Source organism: Urocitellus parryii, chromosome 6, assembly GCF_045843805.1.
Source record: "Urocitellus parryii isolate mUroPar1 chromosome 6, mUroPar1.hap1, whole genome shotgun sequence".
Taxonomy (NCBI): Eukaryota; Metazoa; Chordata; class Mammalia; order Rodentia; family Sciuridae; genus Urocitellus; species Urocitellus parryii.
The window spans coordinates 119,906,600-119,930,584 of NC_135536.1; the positions used below are offsets into that span (position 1 = coordinate 119,906,600).

A 23,985-nucleotide genomic window follows, 5' to 3' on the forward strand; every position below is an offset into this window, starting at 1 on the left:
TATGGTATTTTTCTATAGCAGCTCAAAGAGTCTAAGGAATTAATATCCAAAATATATAAGGAACTACTAATAGCAAAATATACCTAAATGATCTAGTTAAAAATAGGGCGTGAATAGACATATTTCTAAAGGTGATGAACAAATGGACAACTGGTATATAAAAAGATAATAAAAATCATCAGTGAAATGCAAATCAAAATATAAAGTTTATCACTTCACACCCATTAGAATGGCCATTTTTTTAAATAAAAAATAATCAATTAGTGGGGTGAGGATATGGCAAAATTATAACCTTCTACACCACTGGTAGGAATTCAAAATGGTACAGTTGCTACGAGAAAGACTATGGTGCTTCCTCAAAAAAATTACAAAATAGAGCTACCATATGATCCAGCAATCCCACTTCTGGATATTTCACCAAAAGCATTTAAATTAGGATCTTGAGTAGACAGCTGCCCTACCATGTTCACTGCAACATTATTCTTGATAGCCAAGAGGTTGAAATAAACTAAATGTTCATCAGCAAATGGATAGAAAAAGAAAATGTGGCATGTACAAACAATGGAATGTTACTAAGCCTTGAAAAGGAGTGAAATACTGTCATATACTCCAACATAAATAAACTTTAACATTATGCTAGGTGAAATAAGCCAATCACAAAAGACATGGTTCCACTTACATAAAGTATCTAAATTAATGAAATTCAGAAACAAAATAGAATAATGGCTGCCAGGGACTGAGGGCAGTGGGGAAAAATGAAGTTTTGTTTGACAGGTATCAAATTTTAGTTATGAAAGAGGAAAAGTTACTAGATATATGTTTTACAACCATGTGCATACAGTTAACAGTGCTGTAATATATACTTAAACATTCGTAAGAGGGTTAATTTGTGTTACATGTTTTTTTACCATTTTAAAAAAAGTTGTGAACCTAGCATTGAGTGCTATGAAAATAGATTGATAGGCTTTTAATGTTGGACAAGATTTAAAAAGCCTGATATACTGATAAACAAATTGCAGTATGGAAAAGGGATCACACAGCTATCTATTGGCAGAACCATGAAATGAACCCTAGTCTCCTGAGCCCCGGTGCAGGATTTCCCTTCCTATAAGCTAAATTGATATGTCCTCACTTTCTTAAGTATGCAAGTGAAACAAAGCGAAATTTTCTGACTTTGATTTTATATAGGTTTAATGTTGTCATTTGGTGGGATGTACTAAAGAATCATTTAATGAAAAGATTTATAATTCCTTGATGTCTCACTGTGTTTTAAAAGGCATTAAATATTTTATTAGTAGACTTATTTTTAATTTATAGTGACCTGTTCTTTATGAAATATTTAAAGAATATGCTGATAAATTGTGTGTATGTGTTTTCTGGAGCCAAGGAGGTTGTTAATTGAAAAGTGATGTACAAACCTTAAATAATTGATATGATACTGTTGAATCAAAGAGGCTGTTGGTGAGCTCTTCAGAAAGTGACAAGAAAATCCTAGATACAAACAAAGGAAATCTAAGTGCAATCTTAATAGCAAGGGGATTGTTTTTCACTTAGTCATATGAAGAACCATCCAGGTGCCTGTTTGATTTTCATTATAGCAGCAAGGCCTGGAACTCTTCCACTTTTATACTGAGAAACCAGAACATGGACTCCATAGTTAATTACATGGGAGCAGAAATCCTTCAACACCGTAGGTGACAGTACTCTTCCCTATGCCAATTGCATCTTGTTTCCTTCTTTTCTCACAGTGTGACGTTGGCTTGGTCTGTCCAGTACACCTTGCCTTCTCCATCATAAAAAATGTAAACTCTTGTTTATGTTCACCAAGCCATATGTCTTATTGGCACAGAGAATTGCAGAACTGGGGAGGAGGACTTAATAGTGTCTGGTCTAGTTCAGTCTATTTTGTTTTACAAAGAAGAACAGTGAGAAAAGAGATGGGCAATATGTGGGGTGAGGTGTTTGCCAAAGTTCCACAGCCTGTCACCTATGTAATTGGGTTTCAAATTCAGCTCCCTAAATCCCAACCTAGCATTCTTACTACTAAATTATTACTTGCTGCACTGCTAATTTAAATTTGATAAGAACATTTAAGTGATGTTGTGTCTGGTATGGAGCTTTATTCTCAAAGCTGTATTCAAACTTTAGCTAATAAAAGAATATGGGTCATATTAAACTCCACGTTGCCTTCCACTGCAGACATATGAAATAATATCTTTACCATTATTATCTCTATCACCTAAAATCATTAATTAACTTACTTGGAGAAATTAAGACATCTACCATCATAGTAAAGATTACATCAACACTACTTTCAAATATTTGACAGGCAAAACAAACAAAAAATATTAAAGATTTTAAACTTTAATATTAAAGGTTATTAACGGTTTAAATAAAATAGACATGCTTTAGTGTATATAGAATCCTATGTACAAGAGATTAGGGAATCATGCATTGTTTTACAAGCACACATGGAAAATCACAGTTAACTATGCCATAGGCCATAAAGTAAGTCTTAACAAATTTATAGGAATCAGAAGATTTAAAAGAATAAAGAATGATCAAATTCTGCTTGAGATGTGGAGAATATTTAGAAAGGAGAGATCCACAAAGGGGTATCCCCTAATTATTTACAAATATGTTAATAATGCTAAATGAATAGCATATGTGCAGGACAGATTCCACATATTTCAACTAAAGACAAAATAAACTGAGATTTGAGCTATTAACTATGAGTAGTCTTGCTGTTTGAGTCCAACAGTCATATACCCACTTTAAAAAAAAAAAACACTTACCAGAGAACTATAACAGAATACATATTCCTTCAGCATAATATTCGTAATGTCTAGGATTGTTCAACATAAAAAAAGGAAAAAAGCCATGACCTGTTTTTAAGAATGAAGATAATTAATGGAGGCCAACACAAAGATGACACAGATGTTAGAATTAGCAGACAAGGATATTAAAAAAACTATTATGACTAAGCTTTATGACATAAAGGAAAAATGCTGATAATGAATAGGAAATATCAAAGAGGAAATACATACAGAGCCAAATGGAAATTCTAGAACTGAAAAATACAATAACAGGGCTGGGATTGTGGCTCAGTGGTAGAGCGTTCACCTAGCACTTGAGAGGCCCTGGGTTCGATTCTCAGCACCACATAAAAATAAATAAACAAAATAAAGGTATTGTGTCCAACTACAACTAAAAAATAAATTTACAAAAGAAAACTACAATAACCAAAATTTAAAATTCACTGAATTAAAATGTGAGAAAGAATGATAAAAAAAAATAGAAAAGTCACCATTAGACAAACCAGTATTACAGGAGAGAATCATCAGTGAATGCAAAAAATAGTGCACAGGAATGATAACAAAACAGGATATTTGCATAATCTCAAAGTAATCATCCCCCTTCATAAAAGGAGGATATTAACTTTACAATGAAGAAATTTTTTTTTTACAGTGAAGAAGCTTGATTGATACAACTGTAACCAAATTATCAAAGCTGACATCACCAATAGCGGATATATCAACATCCTGTACTCAATAATATAATACACATAAAACAATATCACTTCTGGAATATTCTACCAAAATGCATAATCATCATCCAATTATGAGATAACATTAGACAAACTCCATAACTGACCAAGACTATTCAAATTATTAAGGCTGAAAAACTCATGAGACTAAAAGGTATTATAACTAAAGTCAATGTGGTATGTTGGATTGGGTCCTAGACGAAAAATAAAATAGTGAAAAAACTGACAAAATTATTATAAGGTCTGTAAATTAGTTTATTGTTTTATATTAGTGTTAATTTTCTGGTTCTGGAATTGTGCTATAGTTTTGTAGGATATTAACATTAAGGAAAGCTGGAAGAAGTCTAAAATTATTTCTCCCAAAGATTTAAACTTACAAAAAAAATTACTAGATGAGTTTTAACAGCAGAATGAAGATGAAAGAAGAAAGGGTCATTGAACTTACATCATTAGAATTAGTCTAATCTGAAGAATAGAGAATTTTTCAAAGGAAGAGAGCCTCAGCAAGTTGTGAGGCATTATCTTACGTTGTAACCTACATGTCGCTAAATATCCAGATGGAGGATAAAAAGAGAATGAGGCACACTTAAAAAAAATTACTAAGATATTTTCCATATTTGGCAAAACACAAATGTGCAAATTGAAAAAGCCCGACAAATCCAAAAAAGGTTAACTACAAAGAAAATCATTCCTAGGCAAATCATAGTCAAACTACTAAAAACTCCATATACAGAGGAAATCTTCAACGTAAGCTACATTGTAAATAGGAAAATAATTATTCAGATAACATCTCACTTCTCATTAGAGTCCAGAAAACACTGAGCATCTTTAAAATGCTGAAAGAAAAAAAAAATCAGCCTGGAATTCTATAGCCAGCAAAGATATATTTTAAGAACAAATGTGAAACATATTTTCATTTTTTGTGTATATATATGTATATATGTATACATATATATATTATACCATATATTTGTAAACATACTGTAGATCTAGAAGTACACACACACATACATACCTACCTCAGGATTTGTTGACAACAGACCTTCACTACTATTAACACAAAAGGAAATTATTCAGACTCAAGGAAGATGATTCCCAGTAAAATTTCCTATCTTCAGGGAAGAATGAAAAGCAGTGAACATGGAAATCTTTTTCTTCTAAATTTCTTTAAATTATCAGAAAATATATGTAGTGATTTAAAGCAAAAAGTTTAACATTATCTTGTAGAATTAATGACATGTAAGTTGCACTACATATGATACTGTGTATTCTAAAGGATCAGGAGGACAAAAAGTGAGATCATAAGATTACAGACTTTCTACATTTTACATTAAATAATAGTCTCAATTTAGGGTAGACTTAGAGAAGTTAAGATTGTATACTGTAATACCTTAGAGAAACCACTAGCAAAATATCTTAGAAGCCAATAGATAAATTAAAATAGGATTCTAAAATACACCCAAATATTCCAAAAGAAGGAAAGAGGTACCAGAGAATAAAACAGAAAACAGGAAAAAAGTAATAAACAATAGACCTGAACCCAGTGTGTCAATAATTACATTAAATGAAATATGCAGAATCCTCAAAACAAGGCAAAAAATTTTGAAATGAATTAAAAAGAAAGACCCAACAATTATGCTGCCTACATGAGATGCATTTAAAATAAAAATATACAGAACCTATATCAGTTGAAAGTAAATGAATGAAAAAAGACATATATAGTAAACATGAGAAAACTAAAATAGCTACATTACTATCAAATGGAGTTTATTACCACTATATTATCGGACATAAAGAGACATTGTATATTAAAAGGTCAAATTGAGGGGCTGGGGATGTGGCTCAAGCGGAAGCGCGCTCACCTGGCATGCGTGTGGCCCAGGTTCGATCCTCAGCACCACATACAAACGAAGATGTTGTGTCCACCGAGAACTAAAAAAAATAAATATTAAAAAATTCTCTCTCTCTCTTTAAAAAAAATAAATAAAATAAATAAAAATAAAAGGTCAAATTGACAGAAAGATATAACAATCATAAATGCACCTAATAATAGAGCTACAAATTACAGGAAGCAAAAATTGACAGAATCAAAGGAAGAAATAGCCAGGTACAATGGCACATGCCAGGGTTGGGAGGCTGAGGCAGGAGGATCAGGAATTCAAAGCCAGCCTCAGTAAAAGAGAGGCACTAAGCAATTCAGTGAGACCCTGTGTCTAAAAAGTAGGGCTGGGGATGTGGCTCAGTGGTGGAGTGCCCCTGAGTTCAATCCCCACATACCCCCCAACAAAAAGAAAGAAATAAACAACTCCATTCTCACAGATGGATATCTTATACCCATCTCTCATCAACTGTTAAGAGCAGTTAAACTGAAAAAAAAATCAGTAGACATACATGATATAAAGAGAAATAGTGTCAGTCATCTTGACCTACTTGATACTTACAGATCTCACTATTCCAACAAGGATAGAATACATTTAATTTTCTAGTGCATATAGTATGCTTAGGGTAGACTATATTCTGAGCCATAAAACATTCTTAATTTAAAGAGCTTGAAATCATGTGAAGTATGTCCTCTGAACACAGTGGAATAAAATTAGAATTCAGTAATATATCTATAAAATTAAAAGAGAAATTAGAAAATATTTTGAACTGTATTAATTAAAATGCAGCATATTTTTAAAAGCCTGCTTAAAAATTTGTAGCTTTGCTTGCTCAAAATTTAATGTGGTGAAGGTTGAAATCAATACCAAAAGATTTTTTAAAATCCACAGAAACACTTAGAATTTTAGAGACACATAAACTCAAAGAGTGATTGAATAAATCACAAATGTCTTTAACCTTAGAATTGAACAATAATAAAATTAAAACATCAAATGTTATGCTTTATATATGTGCAAATTTGTTGCTCAATTATACCTCAGCAATTATCAATTATACCTTTTTCTCAGAGGAAAAAAGAACAGTAAGAATACTCTGTATCAATAATGCTTGAGGGGCTAGGGTTGTAGCTCAGTGGTAGAGCATTTGCCTTTCATGTGTAAAGTACTGGGTTTAATTCTCAGCACAGCATATAAATAAATGAATAAAATAAAGGTCCATCAACAATTTTTAAAAAAATAAAAAATAAATGCTTGAGGGGCTTGGGTTGTGGCTCCGTGGTAGAGCGCTTGCCTAGTCTGTTTGAAGCACTGGGTTCAATCCTCAGTACCACATTAAAAAATGAATTAAAAATAAATATAAAAAAGTCTTAAAAATCCTTGGGGTGCATTTAAAACAAAACTGTAAAAGAAAAGAAAGTCTAGCCTTAAATGTTTATATGTATTGGACAAAAATAAAGTGTATATTATTATTTTTCAAATCTCATTTTGCCATTTTTACCAATGAAAAAATATTTATTTAATTAAATATTTATGTGGTACACAATTTCCAAGAAAAATGAACATTTCATGAGGGAAAAAGTTATTTACATACTTTCCAAGTATCTCTCTAAAATTGCTATCGATTACAATGTAAAATAATAACTTTCTAGAGGAAAATCCTGATGTACTATCTTTTCAAGGGATCAAAAAAAAATTACCACTAATGCACAAATCATAATTGTCTGCCCCCTGATAATCTACAGCAAGCCCAAAACAGTATCACTTCTATGACATTCCAACCAAAAATACATAATCTAAATCTAATCATGAAGAAATGTCTGTCATACACAAGTAGTAGAGCATTCTTCAAAAGATCATGTCATGGGCTGGGGATGTGGCTCAAGCGGTAACGCACTCGCCTGGCATGCGTGGGGCGCTGGGTTCAATCCTCAGCACCACATAAAAGAGATGTTGCATCCACCGAAAACTGAAAAATAAATATTAAAAAATTCTCTCTCTGTCTCTCTCAAAAAAAAAAGAACATGTCATCTTTTGGGGTGCTATGGGTACTGGGAATTTAACCTAGGGGCACTCTACCACTGAGCTCTATATCCTCAAGCCCTTTTTATTTTTATTTTGAGACTGTGTCTCACCTAGTTGTCTAGGCTGGCCTCAATCTTGCAATCCTTCTGCCTCAATCTCCCAGGTAGCTGGGATTACAGGCTTGTGACATCGTACCCAGCAACAAATCTATTACCTTTAAAAGTGTAAAACTAATGTGCAAGTTCCAGGGGTCACTAAGGAATTTTCTGCACTAGTAGAGACAAGAGACATGACAACTAGATGCAGCATGATTCTAAACTGAATGCTTTTGTTCTAAAAGACATTACTGCAACAATTGGAGAATTTTAAATGGGATCTGAGGTATAGAAAGTGGAAAGATTCAATGTTGGAGGTATTCTAATGTAGAAACATGCCCATTTCTTGGAAGTACATAAAAGTATTTAGTGGTGAAGGGGCATCATGCAAGCAGCCTGTTCTCACAAGGTTCAGGAAAAGTTCTTTGAAACACGTGCAGTCTACGGCCATACTGCCCTGAACATACATGCCCGGTCTTGTCTAAAATACATGTACAGTTTTCTCAAGTTTGAGATTATATACACACACAAACACATAGATATTTTAAAGAAGTACATAAATAAATGTTCTAGAAACTTGAAATACAGTTCAAAATATTTTCTAATTTCTCTTGTAACTGTTGATGACAGTTTCACAGTTTCATTAACTGCATACATTGAACCCAAAGGCTTAAACACTCAGAATAATTTAAATGTTAGATCTTATTTTCTTAGAGCTTAAATATAGCCCTCAACTTAAAAAGGTTTCTTTAATAGAGCAATGGTTGTTTTTATCAAAGGGAAGTGCTTTCATAGTAGATCATGCAGACCTGTAACTGAAATATGTTTAAAAATTATTGCAGAGGAATTTAACTCAAGTTATAGAAATTCCTTAAAGGAGATGGCAGCTGTTCGATGTATATTTTGTGCTAATTTGAACACAACCTGAACTATTGTAATTTAATAGAAAGATTCAGGAAAATGGCAATCCCAGTACCCAAGTAGGAATCTGTAGTATCCCAAGTGCCCCTGTGGGAGACACTGTGATCTAGCTGCAGGAGAAAACTACTACAACTGAAGACACAAAGGCTGTCCTCAACATGCAAGGGAATAGTTCAATTCCTTTTTGTCTAACAAGTCTGGTGATACAAAGCTAGGTAGCTACTTTTGGGGAGGGGGAAGAGAAACTAAGACTAGAAGCCTGAGGTGAAGGGCTGGGTTGTAGCTCAGCGGTAGAGCGCTCTCCTAGTACGTGTGAGGTCCTGGGTTTGATCCTCAGCACCACATAAAAATAAACAAACAAAATAAAGGTATGTGTCCAACTACAACTAAAAAATAAATATTAAAAAAAAGAAGCTTGAGGTGAAGACACCTGGCAAGAGTAAGAATCATACACATGCCCATCTGTACAAATACACTGAGAGCAGAGAGATGAGAGAATATGAGAGGATGAAACAAAAAGGAAGACCAAAGCAGGACCCAGGATAAGAAGAAGGGGGTTCAGGAAGGAAATAGAACAAAAAGGAAGAGAATACAGTGGGTTGAATGGGGGATGGGTAGAAACTGGAAGGAAATACAGAGAAATTCCACTGAAGCCTTTTTCAGCACCCTGTAATGAGCAATCTCTGCCTGCCCTCCTAGGGTTTACATCCCAGCATGGAATGAAAACCCAGCATCCGTCATGTTTGTATGTAGACCCTGCAGGGCATAAAGCAGTAGGCCTTCTGGGTTTTCCAGTAAATGAAAACAAAGTAGTAACACCAGACGTTAAAATGGTCACACACACAGCCAAGTCCCTGTTTCTGTGCCCTTTCCTGCTCTTCTTGGGGTTTTATGAGATGTGGGAAATGGACTAAAAGCATTCTTTATGGTTGGCCTCTGCTCTAGCTCAGTTCATTCTCACCTGTGAAAGCAGTCTGTTTAAAGAGGGAAAAGCAGCAATATTAGGTCTCATTAACGCCTCTGACTGTGGCAAATGAAAGTCTTAACATAGACCATACTTTAGTATGTAGGTGTGTTCCCTGAAAGATAACTTGCTTTCTCTTGACAATATAGTTTAACAAATTGTCGTGTTTTCAGAAATATTCTTTAAGTTTGGCAGTTTCTTATAAATACACTTATCCTACATCCCAGCAGTCCCACATCTAGCTACGTACCCAAGAAAAATGAAAACATTTCTCCACAAAAAGCCTTGTACAGGAATATTCTTAGCAACCTTATTCAGAAGTAACTAAAAATTCCCAAACTACACACATGCCCTGTTAACAGGTGAATTGATAAACAAATTGGGGTATAGCCATACAATGGAATGATACTTAGCAATAAAGGAAACAAACTATTGATATATTCAATGTGGATGAAATATTCTGAATTGATAGAATTTACTATTCAGAGTTTTTTTAAAAAGCCAAATTAAAAAGTTTGGCTACTGTGTGATTAGAGTTGTTTAAGTTCATGAAAACTCAAAGTCATCTGTAATGACACAGAGAAGACCAAGGACTTCCTGGGACTCAGGGATGAAAGGGAACATTGACTTCAAAGGGGTACAGGGAACTTTCAGAGGTGATGAAATTGTTCTTCATCTTGATTATGATGGTTCTGACATAGATGCATCCAAGTGTACACTTCTTTTTTAATATTTTTTTAGTTGTAGATGTATACAATATCTTTATTTTTATGTGGTGCTGAGGATTGAACCCAGTGCCTCACTCGTGCTAGGTGAGCACTCTACCTCTGAGCCACGACCCCAACCCTCAAAGTATACATTTCTAAAAGATGTATTTTACAATAAAATTTAGTTTTTTTAAAAAATTCATTTTTCTGGTTCTGGTTGGACATAATATCTTTATTTTATTTATTTATTTTAAATTTTTTTTTAGTTGTAGTTGGACACAATACTTTTATTTTTATATGGTGCTGAGGATAGAACCCAGGGCCTCGTATTTGCTAGGCAATCGCTCTACTGCTGAGTCACAACCCGGCCCAATAAAATTTAGTTTTGGGGTTTTGGGGGTTTTTTGTTGTTGTTTGTTTGTTTTTGGTTTTTTTAGTGTTTATTTCTTAGTTGTAATTGAACACAATATCTCTATTTTATTTATTTATGTGGTGCTGAGGATCGAACCCAGGACCTCTCACATGCGAGGCGAGGGCTCTACCGCTAAGCCACAACCCCAGCCCTAAAATTTAGTTTTAAATTTGAAAAATGTGTTTTTGCAAATGTGGCAAAATGTTATCAATTACTAAATCTAGACAAACACTATTAACTTTATTGCCTTAGTTTTAGGATGGAAAAATGACTCCAAAAGACAGCAATGTGTAAAGACAATGATCGAATTATTGAAGGGGGGAAGCAGCCAGGGAACTTAGGACTGCACTGTTTCATATATTTTTGTATCCATTCTTTCAAGTGACACTGCTAACTACCTTCTGAACTCCGTGCATTAATATGAATAACATAAAAGGAAGGACTATTCATTTCCTTTCCTCGTATTTTAAGTGAACATAATTTACTCTGTAATCAATTTTGAGGGCCTTTTTTAGGCAAGAATATGCTCTAATAGGCATAACAGAATGCAGAGACAATCTGATGTGGAGCTTGCTCTCAAGAAGCTTATAGTCTAGCAAAGGAGTTAACAATCTAGAACCCATAGACCAAACCACCACCTGTTTGTAAATAAATTTATAAGTGAATAAATTTATAAAAGAATTCAGCATTTGTTAAGTATGGCTCTTTTCTATCACAGTAGAGTTGAGTAGTTGTACCAGAGACTAAATGGCCTTCAAAATATGAACTATATACTATTTGACCGTTTATACAAAAAGTTTCCTAATTTCTGGAATAATACAATAGTCATGATGACATGGATATTAGGCAAAATTTCATAAGGAAAATAAAGATCACTGGCATTGCCACTAGCTTCATCCATCCCCAGCCCTATAACCAAGCATCTTGAAGTACTGTCTGCACCTGTTCTTTTTATTTGCATACTATCCCCTCACTTTCTGCCCACTATAGTTTGGTTTTTCTCTCCTAGTATTACACTCCAAGTGTTTTAATACAACCAGTAGCCTCCAAGTTGAAAGTCATCTTTGGATTTGGAAAATCACCCTCTGAACTTTGCTCCCAGTGGACCATTTTGTAAATGTTGATGTTCCCTAAGATTCCTTTTTTTTTTTGAGTGACCACCCTTGCATAAGCTGTATAATTCTCATGAACATCTTATGGTTTTTGTTTCAACTATACACTGATCCAGTACCTGAAATTTGGCATGTCCGGAATTGGCTTATTTCTCCTTTATTCCCCATTCTGATAAACAATACTACCAAAGAAGCCAGACACCTAGGATGTATTTTAAACCTATCCATACCATCATTCTTCTTCCTCTTCTTTGCCCAAATATATAATTAATTAGATTGTTCTTCATTCCTTACCATCTTTCATTTAAGGAAACATTTTAGTGACCTCCTTCCCTGGTTTTAGTTTTAATCCCCCCTTCCTTAACAACCTACACATTGTAACAAAAGTCATCTTTCTAAAATGAAAAACTATTCATGTTACTTCCTTGCTTAAAATCCTTCATTAACTTAACTCTTACCTTCAGCATTTAGAGCCAGACTCCTGAGTGAAATATACCAGACCATGTGAAGTCCTGTGGTCTCCCTTCCCAATGGTCTCACCATCCCCAGCAAATTGGAGCCCTCTGAATGTGCACAGATTCTCATGCCTTCTATATTGCTGATTCCTCTCGCTGTTTCCTTGCCCTTTTCACTACCCCTTATCAACACCACCCTACCCTCCCTTCCTGGGAGACTCAGCTCAGGGGCTGCTTCCTCCAAACTCCGTTCCTTGCCCCAATCCTCACAAAGCATGAGTTTATGTATCACCTGGAATCCAAATTCCAGTTTACTTACCTATAAACTCTGGAAGGCAAGACTGTCTTTCCTCTTCACCCATTAAGTTTATCACAGAGCCTAAGAGGAAATAGTATTCAAAAAAAAGTTTGATAAATTAACAAAAGATTGTTGTAAGCTAATGTGCTTTGTGAATCAGAGAATTTCAAGTATAGGTGAGATGACATACATTTTCTTTTTCACATGAATTCATCTACTTCATCATCTACAGGTAACTACTCCCTTAACCTGAAGGAGTTCCTCCAGAATGTTAATCTCCATTTGTAAAATAGATAGATAGCATAGCTCAGTGATTATCCATAGCACATCTCTTCTCTAGGTTTCTACTGAAACTTGCCTGAAGAGATTTAAGCAAAAGTCAGTTTCCTATTTGTGTAAAATATAAAACAAAACAAAAACCTATGAGAAAATAATATATCTGAGTGTTTCCTAAAGTCATACCTCCAAAACTTTCTTTTGAAGTTTTTGCTGAATATGAAACATGCTTTTGGGTAGCTCTTGCCATGAGAAACAGTGTTTAGATGACTCATCAGCAGTGGATGAAGCCTTAATTTTTATTTACCTAATTGTGGTGACTAATTGAAGTGCTCTTAAAAGTAGTACTAAAAATCCCTCACATTTGTTTAGTGCTTTTTAGTTTTTGAGTACTTTCACTTGTCTTCTTTATTAATTTCATTACAGTGTTGTATAATAAAGACACAGGTTCAGAAGTGACACTGCCCAGATCGAAATCCTGACTCTTATACTTAAACTTTTCTAGTTCTTTGGTGATTTTTATTTGTTTATTTTGTTTTGTCTGAAAATGGAAATGACGATACTACTGTTCTGTGGGACTATCAAGTGGATTAAGTGAGATGATCCAGATGAAGCTGTTAGCATGGAATCTCACATTAAGTGTTCACTAAATGTTAGCTGCTATTATTATCACTACTACCTCTTTCAACACTACTGTTTTTACAGTAAAAATTCCCACTGGTCATGGTGGCTATACACCTATAATCCCAGAAGTTTGGGATGCTGACACTGGAGCAAATTCAAGGCCAGCCTGGGCAACTTAGCAAGGCCTTGCCTCAAAATAAAGAATAAAAAAGAGCTATGGGTATAGCTCAGTGGTAGTGCTTCTCTGAGTTCAATCCCCAGTACTGTATAAAGGGGGGGGGGGATTCCCTTTGTAGTGACTATGGGTATTATTCTCTGGGACAGTCAGAGGCCTTAAGAAGGGGTTAATCACTCACCTGGTACCTCTCCCCCAACACCATGGTGTGATGATTGGTAGATACACCAGTTATCTGATCTGATCATTCTACATTGTTTACATGTAGTGATATGTCACATTATAACCCATAAATACTGACAATTACTATGTATCAATTAGAATTAAGGTATATGAACAAAAGATTTTTTAAAAGAAGGGGTTAAGCACTCATACAGTGCCCATCCCCTTATACCACTGTAGGGTGAGAGAAGGCTGAATGAGAAATTCAGATCTTAATCCCTACTCAACAGTATTGAACTCTGCCCCTACCCCCAGGGTCAGTGGAAACCATGTTGGAAGCCCCAGTTTATATCCCCACCAGAAATAATGAGACTCCCCTCACCAGATGCTGTCAGAGGAACCAAGTTAGATGCCAGGACTTTACCACCTTTCTGTGGTAACACGCCCTATCCCTTTCTATGGAGGCCACTTAGGGAGCAGTAACATGGCACCGCTATGCACTGGTCTCAAGAGAGAACAAAGTTTGGAGCCTGAATTCCTACTCTCGCCCAATAATAATGAGCCACCTTCTTCCCCATCCTGGGACTGTCAGTAAAGGCCAAATGGAAAGCATGGACTCCTGCCCCCACCTGACAGTAATGAGGTGCCACTCCCTATCCTCCCACCAGACCCCTATCAGGAGACCTTCTAAAACACAAGACTTAAATAAGATCCAGAGAATCATAGCATAGTTCTCAACTTTTTCAATATAGTTTTAAAAATCTCTCATCATACTAAAAACCAGGAGAATCTCAACCTGAAACAAGACATTGCACTTATGTCAAGGATTTTAAAGTAACCACCATGAAAATACCTCAACACACAGTTACAAATATACTTCAACAAATGAAAATATTGTCTCAGCAAAGAAACAGAGTATATAAATAATAATGGAATGAAACTCATAAAAACAAAAATTTAAGTCAGTACATAGACTGAACTATAGAATTGAGAGAAAGAATGAAAGAATTAATGAATTTGAAAGTAGAACAATAAAAATTACTTAATTTGAGGAGCAACAGAGAAAATAGACTTAAAAGGGACTGATGGGAATATAACAAAAGTTGTGACATTCATGTTGTCAGTCTCACAGGAGAGGAGAAAGTGGACAGGACAAGAAAAGTACTTCAGGAAATAATGGCCAAGACTCTCCCAAATGTGCCAAAAGATATATATATATTTGCAAGAAGCTGAGAAGACCACAAACAGAATGAACAAAAAATTAAAAAATGAATTTAAGTCCCTAGTATATCAGTTATATACATTAACTATAAATGGCCCACTTTATTTGTCAAAACTGAAAATTAGAACAACCAAAATGTGTTTTAATGAGGAATGGTTAAGCTTTAGTACAGTTGTAGCATGGAATATTATTCAACAATAAAAAGTAATGAACTGTTTGATCGATACAACCACTTGACTACATCTCATGGGCATCTTAGTGAGTGAAAAATTTCAATCTCAAAAGGTCATACTGAATGAATTCATTTATATAACATTACAACAACAAAATTTTATACAAGGGTGGAAAATAGATTAGTGGTTGCCAGGGATGAGGGAGAGAAGGAGCCATGTGTGACTGACTTTAAAAAGAGATATTTTTGTGGTGATGAAATAAATAGTTCTGTATCTCTTGATGGTGGTAGTGGTTATACCAATTTACATATGTGACAAAATGACACAAAATTTTATTTATATATATATATATTTTTTTAACCAGGGTCAATGCTCCAGGTTTGATATTTTACTATATAAAATGTAACCATGGGGGCAAATACTGGATGAAGTGTACTTATGACCTTTCTACTTTTATTTTTGGCATTTTCTGTTAAGCTGTAATTATTTTAAAATAAAGAATAAAAAGAGCCAGTCTCAGAAGACTGAGGCAGGAGGAACACAAGTTCAAAGCCAGCCTTAGCAATGGCAAGGTGCTAAGCAACTCAGTGAGACCCTGTCTCTAACTAAAATATAAAATAGAGATGGGGATATGGCTCTGTGGTTGAGTGCCTCTGAATTCAATCTGTGGTACAAAAAAGAGAGAGAGAGAGAGCACAAAAACAACTCAGTTATTCCACTCCTCAGTATATCTACCCAAAGGGCTTAAAATTAGCATGCTAGTGACACAGCCACATCAAAGTTTATAGCATCTCAATTCACAGTAGCTAAGCTATGAAAACCAACCTAGGTGCCCTTTAACAGATGGATGGGTTAAAAAAAATGTGGTATATATGCATAATGGAATATTAGTCATAAAGAAGAATGAAATTATGGCATTTGCTGGTAAATGAATGGAACTGAAGACTCTGATGCTAAAGTAAAATAAGGTATTATTTATTGAGTAAAATAAGCTAATTCAAAAAAAAAAAAGGCCAAATGATATGCAGATGCTAACATAGAACAAGGAGCCATGGAGGGAACAATAGAAGTTCATTGGATTAGACAAAGGGTAATGAAGGGAAGGAAAAAGGGATGGGAATAGGAAAGGCAGTAGAATGAATCAGACATAACTTTCTTGTGTTCATATATGAATCCATGACTAGCATAACTACACATCATGTAGAGCCACAAGAATGGGATCCTAATTAGAATAAGTTATATTCCATGTATTTATAATATGTCAAAATACATCTACTGTCATGTATATCTAATAAGCCAGTCCCCAAAACCAAAGACAGAATGTTCTCTCTGATACGTGGATGCTAACCCACAACGAGGGGAAGAGTAGAAGTAACTGGACTAGACAAAGGGGAATGAAGGGAAGGGAGAAGGGATGAGAACAGAGAAGACAGCAGAATGCATCAAACGTATCTTTCCTATCCTCATTATAAATACACAACCAATGTAACTCCATATCATACAACCACAATAATGGGATCTTAATCGGTACAAGTTATACTTATTCTATGTATGTATAATATGTCAGGATACACTCTACTGTCATGTATGTCTAGAAAGAGCGAATAAATTTTTAAAAAAGAAAAAGAAAAAAAATAAAGAGCAGGACTGGGGATGTGGCTCAAGCGATGGCCCGCTTGCCTGGCATGCGTGGGGTGCTGGGTTCGATCCTCAGCACCACGTAGAAGTGAAATAGATTGTTGGTGGGACTGCAAATTGGTGCAGCCAATTTGGAAAGCGGTATGGAGATTTCTTGGAAAGCTGGGAATGGAACCACCATTTGACCCAGCCATTCCCCTTCTCGGTCTATTCCCTAAAGACCTAAAAAGAGCATGCTACAGGGACACTGCTACATCGATGTTCATAGCAGCACAATTCACAATAGCAAGACTGTGGAATCAACCTAGATGCCCTTCAATAGACGAATGGATAAAAAAAAAATGTGGCATTTATACACAATGGAGTATTACTCTGCAGTAAAAAATGACAAAATCATAGAATTTGGAGGGAAATGGATGGCATTAGAGCAGATTATGCTAAGCGAAGCTAGCCAAGCCCTAAAAAACAAATGCCAAATGTCTTCTTTGATATAAGGAGAGTAACTAAGAACAGACTAGGGAAGAAGAGCATGAGAAGAAGACCAACATTAAACAAGGATGAGAGGTGGGAGGGAAAGGGAGAGAGAAGGGAAATTGCATGGAAATGGAAGGAGACCCTCAGGGTTATACAAAATTTCATACAAGAGGAAGTGAGGGGAAAGGGAAAAACAGTACAAGGGGGAGGAATGAATTACAGTAGTGGGGGTAGAGAGAGAAGAGGGGAGGGGAGGGGAGGGGAGGGGAGGGGGGATAGTAGAGGATAGGAAAGGCAGCAGAATACAACAGACATGAGTATATCAATATGTAAAGTTCTAGACACTAGGAATACAGCAGTGAACAAAACAAAGTCTTGCCTTCATGGAGTTTACATTCTGATTAGCAGAGAAAGAAAATAAAAATATGGCAGCAAGTAACTATCAAAAGAAAAACAGCTGAGTAAACAGGAAAGAGAGGGTAGATTTAGGGGAAAGGACTGTTACTTTAAATAGAGTAGCCTGGCAAAGCTTATAGATAGGTGGCTTTTGAAAAAGACCTAGAAAGGATGAGGGAATGAGTCATAAGGATACCTAGGGGAAGAGTATTCCATGTAGAGGAAATAGCAGACAAGAGCACATGACAGACTAAGTAATAAAGAGAATTAATGAGGGCAGAGGTTTGGGGCTTTTAGTTTGTGGAGATAAGAAACCAGGAATGTGTATAGCAAAGGAATGAGATGATTCAATATTTATAGCAAAGAGTTTTCAAGCATCATGACTAAGGCATACATTATAGTTCACTGACATTTTATTGGAATTTTGGCTACATAAAAAAAACATGTAAATAAAGACTCAGAACATACATATATTAGAAAAGATAATGATATTTCTGACATGGGTTTAACATCTTCTTGAATATCGTCATAATGTTCCTGAGATTAAAAGAAAGGGAAAAATTTTTTTAACATGTTGGAAAACTATTAACTAATCCTATGTAATTTCCTTTTTATATATTCAAGCCAAATAAATAGTGAAGATAAGTATCTCTCATCAGTTTTGTTTTTATGCATGAGATAACCATGGGCATAGATTTTTTTGAGATTTTTTTATAGTTGTTGCAAATTTGGGGGGGGGTTGTTTTCTTTTGTTTTGGCAGTACTAGGAATTAAATTCAGGAGTTCTGTACCACTGCACTACATACCACTGAGTGGGGTGCTTTATTTTTTTGTTTTGAGATGGAGTCTCACAGTTCCTGCTGGCCTCAAACTTGTGATCCTTCTTCTGTCTCAGCCTTCCAAGTTGCTGGGATTGTAGGTGTATGCCACCATGCCCTACTGACATGGATGTTTTACAAAATATTAATGGCAAAAAAGACTTGTGTGTCTAATAACTATAGAAAATAAAATGATACTGGCAATGCAGGAAACTGTGTCTGCTATAGGAGCACCTCCCTATTTTCAGCCTTCTTTTTCTCCACACTCTGACTTGATAGGAGGTTTTTTGGTTTGTTTTGTTTTTGGCAGTACTAGGGATTGACTCACATGCTAAGCAAGTGTTCTGCCACTGGGTTATATCCCTAGCTCTTGTCAATTTTTTATTGATTCTTATCGAACTTCATTCATATTCTGGCCATTGTGAAACACTGCACAACTTGAAAACATTAAACCTAGCCTCAGAATAGTAAAAATTAGTAGTACTGAATTACCACTAATTACCAATTTAATTTTCTCTCTCATGGAATGATGTTGCAGAACAATAGATTTATACTATTATTAAAAGTATCTTTCTGTATTGCAAACAAGAATGTAAAGAGTATTTGAAACCACTTTGGCAGTGGGAGGTAATGGGGGGAATATGACCTTAGTTCCTAAAAGTGATAATGACTTCTAATTTAATTTCACTAAGAACACTTTGCCTCAGGGTTTACTCCTATAAAATATTAGGTTTCTTCTTAGAGGAGGTTTAGAGAATTTGTACCAGCACATTTCCAGCCCTGATAATTTCTGTATCCTCAAGAAAGTCTCTCCTCTGGAGCTTGGTTTCTCCAAAGATAAAATGAAAAGATGTAATTCTAAGATTATTTTTATACCTAAAACTACGTGAAATAGCCACAGATTTTAAGAAGGTCAAATATCTATTGAGAGGAGAAAGAAAATATGCAGTAAGAATATATGCATGAAATTATCTTGTAATTTTCTGACTTTTAAGAATAAGACAATGATCACACCCATGTATTATAAAGAAATACACTACAGGAGGGGCTGGGGGTTTAGCTTAGTGTTAGAGTATGTGCTTAGCCTGTGCAAACTCTTCGTTCTGTCCCTAGCATCAAAAGGAAAAAGAAAGGAAAGGAATATACTAAAGGAAAAACCTTTCATCCATTTGAAAAGAAATGTGGTTTTAGATTTCTGCCTCAGAGGTGATAGATTCAGAAGTGCCCAGAGTTACAAAGCTCTTTTTTCCCAGTCCAGGCCTGCTACACACTAGCAGGTGGTAGTTACAGGCACTACTGCATGCTGAGTAGCTAACCTTCTCCTGCCCTCCATAGACCACCCACCCCAGAAAGGAATGTGTTCCAGACACAGGTAAGCCAGGTGTTCTACAGAGCAGGGGGGAGGGGAGGATGTTGCTTGCACACCTTTTCTGAAGGACTGGCTCCTCAACTTGCAGTATGCCCTTGACCTGGCAGCTGTGCTGAAAGTACATTTAAATTCAAGTTTTGGTCTATAAGCAGATATCAGAACTGTGGTAAATATGCATTTCATTTATTGAAGGTATCCCAAAAAAGTAAACCGTTCCTGCGTTACTTTACTTCTGGCAAATAGCAGTGATGTCTGTGAAATAATTTAAAACCAGCAAAAGAAAAATCTACACAAAGAGGAGATTTTCTTTATGATCTTTTGAATAAAATGATGTCCTGTTTAGACACACACAAAAAGACTTCACCACCAAAGGTTATATGCAAAAGAATACTCTAGCCAGGTGCAATGTCACACATTTGTAATTGTAGCAGCTTGGGAGGCTGAGGCAGGAGGATCGCAAGTTCATAGCCAGTCTCAGCAACTGAGAAAGGCCGTGTCTCAAAAAAAAAAAAAAAAAAAACTGGGGATGTGGCTCAGTGGTTAAGTGCCCTTGGGTTCAAACCTTGGTACAAAAACAAACAAATAAAAAAAAACCAACACTGTTCTCAGCAGTGAAAGGGCCAATACTATGTGAGAGCACAACAAAACTGAAAAAATTTGGTGACTGGAAAAAAAATTAGGCTAGGCTATTGAAATAGCTGTGAAACTCAATGAGACTGTTGGGAAAAAAGGAGATCACAGTAAGAAAGTAAAGACTGATTAGAATAATGAAGGCATATAGGCCTGCACCTGGGTACCTGGGTTCATCCAGCAGGCTTGGCCTCTTGTATCAGTGAATGCTTTGTGTAACTGCTAGATTTTACGGAAGTTTTTCAGTTTGTGTGTACTTTATGAGACACTGACAAAATGGTGTCTATGAAATTAAGTACGAAGTCCTGATGAAATTAAAAATCAGAAGTTGTCAGCTACAGAAAATATAAGAAGAGTATAAAAATATATTTGATTTATTTTACATTAAGATGCTTGAGCTGGGTGCGGTGGCACACACCTGTAATCCCAGCAGCTGAGATTTGAACTGGCAGTGGGGATCACAAGTTCAGAGCCAGCCTCAGCAAAAATGAGGTGCTAAGCAACTCTGCAAGACCCTGTCTCTAAATAAAATACAAAATAGGGCTGAGGATGTGACTCAGTGGTTGAAGTGCCCCTGAGTTCAATCCCTGGTACATTTCCCACCCATCCCCAAAAAAAGACTGACAATGAATGTTAATGACAATGATACACAATTAGGAAACTCAACATACAAAAGATAAAAAGTTCTCAGTGAAGCCAAAAATTTGAATAATGTTTTAGTCTGTTTTTTCGACACTGTGACCAAAAGAACAGTTTTAGAGGAGGAGAAGTTTATTTGGTACTCACAGTTACAGAGATCTCAGTCCACAGACAGTTGACTCCGTTGCTATGTGCTCCAGATGAGGCAAAACATCAGGGCAGAAGGGCATGGAAGAGAAAAGCAGCTCAGAACATGACAATCAGGAAGGAGGGAGAGGGCTCCCCTCATCACAGACAAAATATAAACCCCAAAGGCATGCTCCCCAGTGACTCCCCTTCTCTGACCATACTGTACCTGCCCTAGTTACCATGCTGTTAATCCCTATCTGGCTCTCTCCCAATCATTTCACCTCTAAACTTTCTTGCATTATCTCACACATGAGCTTTGGGGGGACACCTAATATATAAGCCATAACAGATAAAAAAGTAACTATTGACATCATTTATTAAGTAGGTTGCTCTAAATATTTACATAGTCATAATGGAAAAAAACAATATTACTATGCAGTCGGTAGTGCTGTGTGCCAAATGCTTTTATTCTCTTCCTTTTTCCAAGTACAGAATGATATTTCCTGGGTCCTTTGTGATTGGGTTTGACTCTGTGACTAGTTCTGACTAATAAGTTGCTAGTGTTTATAAAGATCCTCTTTTGGAGTCAAGCGATTGATTATTCCTTTATCTTTGATAGAATTGGTAAAGAATACAACAAAGGTGACTAGTTATGACCAATAAGTTGCTTGTGTTTATAAAGATCCTCTTTTGGAGTCAAGCGATTGATTATTCCTTTATCTTTGATAGAACTGGTAGAGAATACAGCAAAGGGGCTGGGATTGTGACTCAGTGGTAGAGCGCTTGACTAGCACATGCAAGGCCCTGGGTTCGATCCTCAGCATCACGTAAAAATAAATAAATAAAAATAAAGGTATTGTGTCCAACTACAACTAAAAAATCAAAAAAAAATTTTAAAAAAGAATAAAGCAAAGGCCAGTTGCTGCTAAGTGTGTTGTGGTATATAATAGTTTACTAAATTTATTTCCATTCTTACTTGAACTTCATAGTAGTTCTGGGAAGTAGAGACATATAGAAGGCAAGAACTTAGATCCTATAGGTGCAGAGCCAAAATTCAAGCCTTCATTCTGGCTCCAAGTCAACTTTTAATAACTGTGTTACTTCCCGTAAACTATTATACACAGCAGAGTGTGAACCCCATGTACTAGGGAAAACTAACTTTGCCATTTGGTAATAAATGCAAATTTTACTCTAATAGATTAATTTAGTTTAGATATTTTAAAAATTCACTCCAAAAAGAAACAATATTGTCAGTCTGTTAATTGCTTTGTTTTCTGAATTAATGTAAATTTTTAATGTAATTCACAATTTACTTTGTGCCTATGCATATACTAAGCATTTTATGTTCATTAGCTCATTTAATCCTCACAAAAATCTATAACATAGGTACTGTCAATATCCCTGTTTTACAGATGAGAAAATTGGAGTTTAGAAATACTAACCTGCCCAAGGTCACCCAGCTAATGAATGCAAAGCTGAGATTTGAACTGGCAATCTAACTTCAAAGCCAACACTCTTGAACATTTTAGATTGTCTCCTGTAGAATTCCAAAATTATGATTCTAGAAATGTTCTTAATCATCTCTGCCCATTTTTGGTGGTTTTATTGAAACCCATGTACTGTTCTTTTTTTTTTCTTCTAGGTTTATGTTCCAGATGAAAATAATGCTATTTTGGGAAGAAATACAAATAAACAAGTTTTTGAAGGCTTGACAACTGGACTTCTCAAAGTCACTGCTGTGGTTTTCGGCTGCCTGATTGCCAATCGACCAGATGGAAACAGCCGTCCAGCCACACCAAAAATATCAACACAGGAAATGAAAAACAAATCCTCACAAGTTGATGCTTTTAACAGTCGAGTTCAAGACCTTATCAGGTAAAATTCCTATATTTCTTAAAGCTTTATTCTGTTTTTTAAAAAATCATATTAAAATAACTTAAACCTTAGGGCCCACTTGATGGCAGTGTGTCTCACAACACTATACAGAAATATACCACATTTTATATAGAGAAGGAAAATCCTCTTAATAGTTAGAGCTTGCTGCCATTTTTGATATTTAGATATGCGACATTAGTGTATATAGTGTCAGAGCCTTTACAGTGGTGTATTTTTTTTTTCGTGGTGCTGGGGATTGAACCTCGGCCTTGTGCGTGCAAGGCAAGCACTCTGTCAACTGAGCTATATCCGCAGCCCTACAGTGTTCTTGATATCAACTTTTTCTGACTGAAAAAAAGTCTGAGAATTCCGCTCAGTTCATCTCTGGTTGTGAATTTGTTACCATTTTTGGAGCACCCATTACATGTAAGGTATTGTAATAGAGCCTGTGCAGCACTGTTAAATGTAGGATTTCTAATTTAGACTTTGTAAATGAGGAAATTGCTCAAAAAGGTTTAAGTGCTTTGGCCAAGGTTATGCAATAAATAAGCTAGAAAGTAGTAGGAAAACTGAGACTGGCACTCACATCTAGCTGGACTCCCAGCATCTGTATGCTTTCCAGTAACAAATGTGACAATTTCTGACACCTGTTCAAGGTCAGCCTTGCTTCCTTCCAAGGTCTCATTTTCTCCAGGGAAATTTACTCCTACTTTGGCATTTGAACTCTTTTTTCCTTAGTGAATCTTGAACCAGGTAGGACATTTAATTTCCCAGTAGGGTTCCATCTGTTGTTAATCAGTTACCTGTTCCACAAGTCAGCGACTCTGCTGTGGTCTGCAATGATCTCTGGCTCCCCAAATCCCTGCAATTTGTTGCTCTCTGAAACTTATGGTAGGTTAATAGGAGAAAGAGAATGCCTTCCTCTGCATTTACTTCTTTCACAGTTCATAAATTTCCTCTGGCTTCTTGTAG

General features: G+C 35.7%; 1 protein-coding gene across 5 annotated transcripts in view; it reads left to right on the forward strand.

Annotated features, from left to right (window-relative positions):
* The window catches only part of Scaper (S-phase cyclin A associated protein in the ER), a 433,811-nt gene that overhangs the window by 350,027 nt on the left and 59,799 nt on the right, over positions 1-23,985 (forward strand). For all 5 annotated transcript variants that reach the window (XM_077799449.1, XM_077799452.1, XM_077799448.1 and 2 more), the window contains one exon: positions 22,781-23,013. In XM_077799449.1, coding sequence (XP_077655575.1) covers positions 22,781-23,013 — 233 coding nt within the window. The remainder of the gene's footprint in view (positions 1-22,780; positions 23,014-23,985) is intronic.